Source organism: Lissotriton vulgaris, chromosome 2_1 (genome assembly GCF_964263255.1).
Source record: "Lissotriton vulgaris chromosome 2_1, aLisVul1.2, whole genome shotgun sequence".
Lineage (NCBI taxonomy): Eukaryota > Metazoa > Chordata > Amphibia > Caudata > Salamandridae > Lissotriton > Lissotriton vulgaris.
The window spans coordinates 1,560,539,197-1,560,548,852 of NC_141687.1; the positions used below are offsets into that span (position 1 = coordinate 1,560,539,197).

The 9,656-nt window shown below is 46.2% G+C and overlaps 1 protein-coding gene across 1 annotated transcript; it reads right to left on the minus strand.

Moving 5' to 3' along the window:
* Positions 1–4,063: 4,063 nt before the first annotated feature.
* On the minus strand, positions 4,064–8,908 carry CXCR4 (C-X-C motif chemokine receptor 4). The gene is made up of 2 exons (XM_086957450.1): positions 8,725–8,908; positions 4,064–5,706 (listed from the first exon to the last, which is right to left on the minus strand). Exons 1-2 carry the CDS (start codon positions 8,737–8,739, stop codon positions 4,633–4,635), a joined length of 1,089 nt encoding a protein of 362 aa, XP_086813576.1. The 5' UTR covers positions 8,740–8,908; the 3' UTR covers positions 4,064–4,632.
* Positions 8,909–9,656: the final 748 nt, after the last annotated feature.

Consider the following 9,656-nt stretch of genomic DNA (forward strand, 5'->3'; position numbering starts at 1 on the left):
ATGGCACCCACAATGCAACCCCTCCCTCCCGAAGGAGGGCCAGGCTTGCAGCATTTGTTCGCTCAGTACTATTTCAGATATGGCTTGGAGTGAGGGGTACCGTATTTTCCGGCGTATAAGACGACTTTTTAACCCCTTCAAATGTTTTCAAAAGTCGGGGGTCGTCTTATACGCCGGACACTAAATTTTGATGAGTGGAAGCAACGCTCCACCGACGTAGAACCCTCCAATATGACCTGGGCTCTACTCGCGCGCTCCACTCCCACGTTTACCGGTTACATTAATCAAAAATTGCACATGATTTAGTGCACAGTTACTCACCGGTACAGTCCCGCGTCTTCATCCTAGAGACACAGCGCAGTCCCGCGTCTTCATCCTAGAGACACAGCGGTGTATGCGCTGATCTGGCGCCATAATCCTCACGTTTTCACGTTCATCGGAAGTAGAGGAGCGTCACTAGCGCTCAGTTCATGGACATGGAAAGGGGACTTCAGAAGGTTCCAGCCGGCGGAAGTGGGGGTCGTCTTATACGGCGAGTATAGGACGAAACCTACATTTCATCATGAAAAGTAGGGGGTCGTCTTATACGCCGGGTCGTCCTATACGCCGGAAAATACGGTATTTTATTTTTCTGGCTACTCCTTTGGTTTCATACTATTGGGTAGTGGTGCTTTGGCCTATCTCCTGTCAAAGGAGCGGGCTGGCATAGCCAATCAAATGCCTCACACACCAAAGGAGGAAAAAAAAACTGCTAGGTAGGAAAAGAGCTTACAATTGGAACATTGCTCCGAAATGCACCTCTAGATCAATCTTTCTATAATTATTAGCAAAATAATGTGGGTGATATGTACTACACGGTAGGGTTCTCTATTCAAAGATGTGGATTGGAGTGGCCACTCAGTGGGCAGAAGACAGCTATCTTGAAATTACATTTGATGTTTTTCCTGTGGGACTGCTGTGTGATTTTGATCTATAGCATTCATCCAATTTGACCTCAATGTCCATATCTACAAAAAACGGGAGTGCATGTAGACATTCCACTGCACACAAGTAAAGCGACATTTGTTAATGATGCCAGTGTTGTTGGAGCAGAGCACTCATTAAGTCACGCCTTTTCCAAGCAACTCAACTATCTTCTAAGATATGGACCATAAGAGGCCAGGGAGTACAGAAAACAAAATGCAACTAAAATATACGTTGCGTGGTTTGGCACTTGATCTTAAGAGGCAGTTATGAACAATTAAACTCACTCCATAATATAAATGGAGAGGATGTGGCATAACGGCAAAAGCTACCGACTTTGGCACTTGGGAACCAATTTCAAATCACGGCGTGGGCTCAACATCCTGGGATTCTGGGAAAATTACTTAATTTGCCCATGCCTACCAAAAATGAATGTGCCCTTGTTTAATGTAACTGGGGCTCATGTAAAGCGCTCCAATACCTTCCGGTCGTGTTAGTGCTATATAAAATTGAAAAGAAAAAATGCTTCATGTGAGCAGAAAGTAATGAACATGCTGGTGAATAATACAGGTCCTGTCAAACTGTCGGCTCCTCCCCCTGTGTTCTTGCCCCAGACGGAGGAAAACAGCATTGTTCTGCTTGTGTAAGGGCATGTTTTTACTCATTGTCTCAGCTTCTTCCCCTTTTCCTCTGAAACACACTACTATTGCCAAGCTAAAGTGAAGGCTACCATTGAATTAATTGGCGAGTAATGCTTTTAAAGCAATTAGATGTTGGCCTGCCTCCTGGTATCACTGTACGTATAGCTCTTTTGAAGCTCTCTCCATACAGTGCAAGCTTAGACTAGCCTGTGATGGGCCTTGGGCCCCCAGGGATGGCCTAGTGTAACCACTAGTCTTTTCAAAATCCTTTCTGCCATTGTTTTTAACAGCGGTGTCGCCTTAATTACAAATTGACCATTCTGTGAGCACACACCAAACTGAGGGGCTTATTTACAAGCCCCTTGCGCCGCCGATACCTCACTTTTTCCCATATTAAAAGTGATGCAGCGTAAGGGGATTGTAAATAAGCCCCTGAATTGATTGCTGGTGCCTAGATGAACAGTATTCTCTGGTTGTGGCATTTTGCAGTGTGGGCCTGGGTTTCATTTTTTTTTCACCTGAGTCACTTTGGTTTCCAGCCCATCCTTGAGAGCCAGAGTCCACTTTTTCATAAGCACTAGTCTCTGTGTTACTTTTAGCAAGCACTTTATTTAAAGCCTGAACAGAAGCAAAGACCTTCGAAACGATCCAGTTTCAAAAAGGGATTCTATGTCACCCACTTCAGGGTGCATTTTGTGCCAATAATGTGTTTCTCTTCCACACCCAATACACACATATCAAAGTTGTCTTAAAAACGAAAGGTACAATTAATTTCAAAATAAACTAAATACTGCCTTTGAGGCTTCTACACAGATTTACAAAATTTTGCTCAGGGTTGGTTGGCGTCACAAAATTGTTTTTTTAATTTACCTTTGAGCGCAAAACGTGTTTCGCAATGGAAAGCTGCCTGAAAGTAACACACCCCAGTGCAAAGATTGCTCTACATTTCTGTTTCAAGGGGCTGCTCCACGGGCGTTCCCATGCAACCACCCATGGTTTTTGACACAAACCCATGTCTACTTACATTAGTAAGGGTTTTGTGCCCAAAAAATGCCACTTTGAAATAATCGTTATAAAAAGAAAAGCTTTCATTTCTCCTAAATTTTCCAACCTTACATGTGTGCTGCACAGAACACATCCAAATTGGAAAAAGTTTTAAAGTTGGTCTAAGCATATTATTTGGTATGGGAAGGTATCCTTCAAGTACAAAAACTATGCAATACTTATTCACACACCCTTGCACTGTCGTGCAAATGAGTATGAGTGGCACTCGACTGCTAGATTTTGTGCCTGCACTAGAGAGTGAGGAGAGTGCTGTATTATGACTGTAGATATGGGGCTTTCCTGCTCTCTCTCTGTCATGCAACGCAGTGCAGCACCCAAGCTTTGGGTCCTGCACTGTGTTCCGTGCCAACTTTATAAATCTGGGCACTCGTTTCAAGCAGGGGCAGGCAAAGGTCCATATTTATGACTCCTTTGCATTGTCCTTGCATCATGCAAGGAGACGCAAGGAAAACGCAAAGGTTTCAGTAATATTTACAAAGCCACCCAAAGACTGATTTGAGTAGCCTTGCGTGGGGTTGTAAAGAAATGTAGGCAGCGGCTTGCGCTGCGTTCTGTCACATTTAAACTCGGGAGGCGTTCCATGGGTAGAGTATGGGTGTTCTCATTGATTCTTTTTTTGAAGGGCAGTATCCATTCCTGCACAAAAACAATCCTGCCTGTAGCATAGGCACCCTTGTGCTAAGGTGTAATGGTGCCTGCGTTGAAGTTAGGCTGCACACGGAGAGCAGAAAATTCACCATATCTTTGTAAATTTAGAGCAATTCTGATCTTTCCCTTTCACGCAGCGCAGCAACTTTGCTTGCAGCCCTGCTCCATGTGAAGATTCAGTAAATGTGCCCCACAATGCAGAGCGTGACGTGAAACCAGCTTAAGACCCGAAAGAAACACAGACATGGCGGTCTTCTGAGTCATGTCTGCCTGTTGTTGTCCAGCATCGCCAGAGAATGGCTCTGCAGGAAACTTGCTTTTAAACAAGGAACTCATTTTCCAAACTCGTGGTCATCACGCAAAGCACGTGCAGGGAAAGCCTTTGAAGAATGTAATAAGTTGCACAGAACTGGAACTAAAGTTCCTTCCGACCACTTAGGTTTTGGCAGTTTGTGCATGGATCTAAGATGCACTTTTACATTATTTGTTACAGTTATTAAGCTAGCACCCGGTCATCGTGTATTAATGTTATAGCACAATGCCACAATTTGACAACTTTACAGAGCGATAAGTTTAGCACACCTCAACAGTACTCCTTTACCGAAGTCGGTAGGATTAATGTCGGTCAGATTTGTAAATTTGGCTTGCAGAACATACACATACCTGTGCAGCATGCCCTCAACCTGGCAGGCTGCCGTGCGTATCTGTCACTTGAAATTAGGCATAAAAACGGAAAACTCCAAAAACAGATTCGAGTTTTTTTTATTAACAAACATTATATCACAAACATATTATAGACACAAATAACATTCAGTACTGCTATTTAGCAGACCCCAGACTGAAAAGTGAACAGTGGAAAGCACCGAATAAAACAGACTTTGGTTATAAGTGCCATAATTTACATGAGGGGAGTAAACCATTCAGAGTGTAGTGAGAAACTGAGGCCCTAGGTGTGACTTGACAGAAGGGATAGTAACATAGACGTCAGAAGAGGTGGAGCTGGGCAGCATTGGCTAGGAATACAGTGTATGTCACTAGAACAGAGGTCGGCTGGGAGCAGAATCTGAAAAAAAACAAGTATAGACACAGTTTGTGACCTAGTCATTGGTCCATAGGCCCCGCCTAGGCCCCTAGATCGACTGGCACCAATCATATTTATATAAATAACTCCACACATATTTACATTAGCAACTGAAGTGGGATTGACATGATGTCCAGCTATATACAAAACACTGTACACAGTGACCAGTCTCTGTTTGTCACTCGGAGGCGTGCAGTCCAAAAGTAACACAGTCCTATGTGGCGCGACTCCACGCTAACTGGAATGGAAACTCGACGATTCGGACTCTGTCGAAACGGACGAATGACCTGCTCGCTTTTTCGACAGTATTTTGAGGCTGGATCCTCTGCTCACCGTGGTGAGCGCGTTCTGAGCAGTGCTTTTGAATTTGGCCCCGAGGAAGGCGTAGAGGATGGGGTTCAGGCAGCAGTGGAAGAAGGCCAAGGCTTCTGTGACGGAGATCCACGTATTTAGGGTGACCTCGAAATCACATGTAATGTCCTTGATCACGCCCAGTTGTATGAAGGTGTCGATGCTGAGGGTGATGTAGTAGGGCAACCAGCAGGTGAAGAAGGCGAGGATGAGAATCACAGTCGTCTTTAACGCTTTGCGCTTCTGTTGGCCTTTGGAGTGGGACAGCTTGGAAATGATGATACAGTAGCAAATCAAGATGACCAGGCCGGGCAGAACAAACCCTACCGTGAGGTGCACAAACCTAAATCCAACAGTCCACTGTTGCCGCGAGTCATAGGGATAGATATGGTTGCACTCGTATGTGCCTTCTTCCATACTAACACTAGCAAATATGAAGTCAGGCACGGTCAGGAGCAAAGCCGGCAACCACACCCCAGCATACACCACCTTCTCAGCCAGCAGCTTCCTCGTACCTTGGCTGTTGGTGGCGTGGACTATCGCCAAGTAGCGGTCTAAACTTATAAAGGCTAAGATCAGGACGCTGCTGTAGAGGTTGACTGTGTAGATGACGTGAACGGCTTTGCAGAGGAACTCTTTCAGATACCACCCTATCACAGCATCTACGGACCAGAAGGGCAAGGTGAAGACAAACAGCAGATCGGCCACCGACAGGTGCAGCCGGTACTTGTCGGTCATAGTCCTTGACTTCTTCTGGTAGCCCATGACAAGGACAACCAACCCGTTGCCAATGATTCCCATCAGGAAGATGATCGAGTACACGGTGGGCAAGAAGATCCGGTTGAAATTGTTGTTCTTGAAGCACGGCTCCTCCAGGTAATCCATGTCACCCGAAGCCATCCCGTCTGTGGTGTTATCCATGTAATCATTGGGAATGATGATGATTTCACCTGAAATCTGACACAAAGCACAAAGTATTAAATCCTATACTCCGAACTCTTGAATCAAAGTTATAGCATGAGTAAGTGGAGAAACTGCCAAACTTTATAATCATGTTCAAAACCCATGTTCCCCTAACTCCCAAAGTTAAAACAGAACTACACTCATACCCACATTGCATTGCTGTTCCCACCCCATATATTGTTCTAATTCTGCTAATATTGCGTGGGTGGGGTTGTGATTACAATTAAGATCATGGCATCGCATTTAAATGCTGTGTGTTTTATGAAATCCCTTACACTTACTTTTATGTTTGCAACGTTGCCCATGCATCAGATTGAAAGCCTTTCTTGCTTTATAGTTTCTCTATAATTTTACCGTTTTAAAGGTGCGGCGTTCTATTTTTCAAAAGTAAGCAATACAATGTACACTTTCTGAAATCCCCCTCCCCCACAGCAGAAAGTTCTTCACCAATGGGGGAAGTAAGCAAGTGTGAAAGTGCAAACCACATTCAAAAAGAGGGTTGTGAACTGATGACCAAGATCAGGAAACCACCAACCGTCTAGCGACCAATGTACGAAAACGTAAGCAGCTCCACCCTTCACAACTACGGCATTGGTTCAACCAATAGCGCCGTTCCTCTCTGGTACTTCAAAATCAAACTTTCGCCGGGGTAAATTGTGGCCGCGGCGCTGGTTCTGTATCAGTGAGTACATCTGTGTACAGCTCCGGACATGTGGGCTCAAACTTTTCTCAGTCCAAGCTGCGAAGAGGAGAGCTTTTCGTTGCTAACAAAAGGTGATGGAATTCCACCAAATGCGAAGCTGAATGCGAGCATTTGCGCCTGGTGAGAGGGGGGAAGACAGGCCGCTAGAGCGCCGCCTGCACACTGGGACGAGGGCGTTATTTGCACGTACAGTAAATGCGCTTTAAATGGGCCGGTACTGTCCGAGAGGGAAAGTACCTGCACTTCTCAAGACCGACGCAATACTATTAATTGGAGAGAAATTAGAGTGTTTCCCAGAAGCAAGCAGTTACTCTGTTACGGAGTACCTGCACTTCTATTTTCCAATTTCAAGCACTGTATTTATCGATATACGATATTTTCCGGCACTAACACCTTGTTGATCATTGTAAGCTCTAAAGCTAGAAAAATGGCCGTAGGCAATTGTGGCTGGATAAAGAACAAGGTGCACGTTAACACCCCACCCTCTCCACACACACACTCTCCCGTCTTTTAGACACTGGAATCAGAAAACGTTAAGTCAGTGCGTTCACGCTCGTCCCTCTTTGTTGGCCTTGCATTTTATCTGAGGTGACAACAGAGAGGTGCCCCTGCTTATTAGAGTTACCCCTGAGTATGCACTCCCTGCAGACTGGCTGCTTTGGGACACAGCTCGCCGCTGGGCCTACCTGAACATGGGAGCAGGCGTCCCCCCAGCGAGAGGGCACGGGGGACCCGGGTATCGCAATAAACCAGGCCCCTGCCACCAGGCTGCAGCCAACGGGGCGCGGAGCCCAGTCATCACCCTTCATGAGACCCCCCCATAATGTTTTACTGGACACCACTTGGCCCAGCCAACAGCAGACTAAAACACTAACACAGACACAAAATCACCAACTGCTAAACTTCTAGTCAGAATAATGCAAGCACCTGCAGAACCACCTAAGGGGTGTGGCGCCAGAAAGAAACGTGAGGGAAATTTAAAAAACAGGAACTCGAGCGTGCGGTGAAACATGAAACGGCAGAGAAGAATGATGCCACGATTGTTTCTTAACGGGCCATGTTAATTAGTTGGACCTGAGATGCTGGGCGCAAAGGGACAAGCTCGCATGACTGAGGCCACGGTTTAACTTAATAACATGACGTAGGTGTGCGAAGGGTTGTATGGGCGCTCGCTCCGCGCACTGCTGCGCTGTAGTAGTGGGATAAAACATAAAGGTCAGAAAATTGACTTCATGTTTCCACCGCCTCCGCAAAACCTTAATAAATAATCCGTGATTGTTGCCACACCCACACTGAACAGGTGTGCTGCAACATCACACAAAGAAAACACGCACCCTACAAAAAATCATAACGCTACGATGTAAAACTAACCACTACTTGGTTTGCCCCCTCTCCCCGGTGCCGCCCTTTCCTTTGAACCCGGTGTCACAGGAGCGCACGCACTTCGTCTGGTGCATGAACAAGGACCGCGCATCTCTCCTCACAATAGTCCACACTGGTCTCCCTTGGTTCGTTTCCCCTTTATAAAAGCTTTTGAGGATACAACACCAAAGACCAACATCTCCGCATGTTCCAATATGAGCACCGCACAGTGCAAGTCCCACACGTTCAGCTTTGCGCACACTTTCTCGCTCTCCCATACCTCGGCAACTGCACTTCTGTATTGTGTATTTGTACAGATCACACCCACATTTCATGGCGCAGAATAACATATGTTTATTGTAACCCAACTCACTATAAGTTTGCTCCACTTTGGAAGGACGAAAGGCTGAAAACAGCCCCGGGATTCGAACCTCTGACCATGATGTCAAACGCAGATTAATGCAGGGGATGCGGTGTAGGTCCGGTCACCTCCAGTGACCGGACCTACACCAGAAAGGGTTGACTATCCATCGGCTGTTAAAAAATCCCAATCATCTATGCACAATACACAGTGTAGAGTTATGGGGTTGCCCCATCCCCAGATCACATCTTCAGCTCTTGACAGACAGGTACAACAGGAGCTAAAACTAAACTTGGCCACAACAGAAATGCAGCATGAAGACGAACACACACAACTCTAAACTCGCATAAGAATAACTTACAAATACACGCGGGAAGAAACGACCCACCCACGTGCTGAACAAAACACAAAACAGCAAACACTGAAAGTGGGCACAGTAAAATGCCCTCTGTGCAGGCTGCGTCCCCGCATTACGTGCGCATTGAGTCCTGATGAAGGGTAGCAATGCTCTATACAAATGAAGCACTCACTCCACTAGTGTCCACCTCAAGGGGCATAGTGGAAACAGTTGAGCAGCTCCACGTACCTCCACGTTATCCATGATGAATCCTCGGACGGGATCCCACACTAGTCTTGGTGCTCCCAGAAGCACGCGATGTCTCAGTGTAACCCTTGGTCCGTGCGCCTGCGGTGCAAGCCTCGCTCTGTCCGTCGCGCGCTGGCGCTTTGTCAACTCCCTCCGTGCGCTGCTCTGAACTTGTGCTGGAGCCCGGCTATTCCGCCCTCTTTTAAACATGGGACGTTCGCGCAGTGCGCATGCGCCCGCCCCTGCCGCCAGCCGCGTGCGGAGTATTGACGTCTGTCCGGGGAGTCCCCGGCGCCTCACACAATAGTCCGACGTTTCTGTTACTAACCCCCTCCTGTTATTCTCCTGCAGCTGGCGCACCACAACCCAACACTTATAAAAAAAAAAATGTATTTTCGTTTTCTAGATAACCATCTGTATGTAGCAGGCCGGTACACAAAGGCATTTTTTTTCAAATAGTTATCCTGCTTGCTACAAAGAACCATAGGCAGGGCGTGGCAAGGAGCAGGTATTGCCTGCCAGTCAGTTGACGTTTACACTGCATGTGCATAGCAATATTTAAAAAAGCATTGGAAAAGCCTATAGATCTGCCCTTTGGGGCTAATTGCTTTTCCAACATCTTTTAGCCATGCTGTGCAGTGTGCACCGTATTCGATGCTGTACACTGGTTACAGCCAGCCATCTTAAAATGGTTTGCGTTCATACTTAACATAGCCTTTCTGTCTTTGTTTACTTATATTATCAGTCAGGGATACATAAAGCAGCCCTAAAAGACATTTTAAAGTGTGTTCATCTTCAACAGTTGCTGTTTAAAGTATGTACTGATAAGGTGAAAAAATATCAGCGTAAAGTGAATTCCTGTTTTTTGTACCAGCTGAGATGATATACAACAGTGGTCATGCCGGTAAAAAAAATGAGCAGGTGGCAACCCT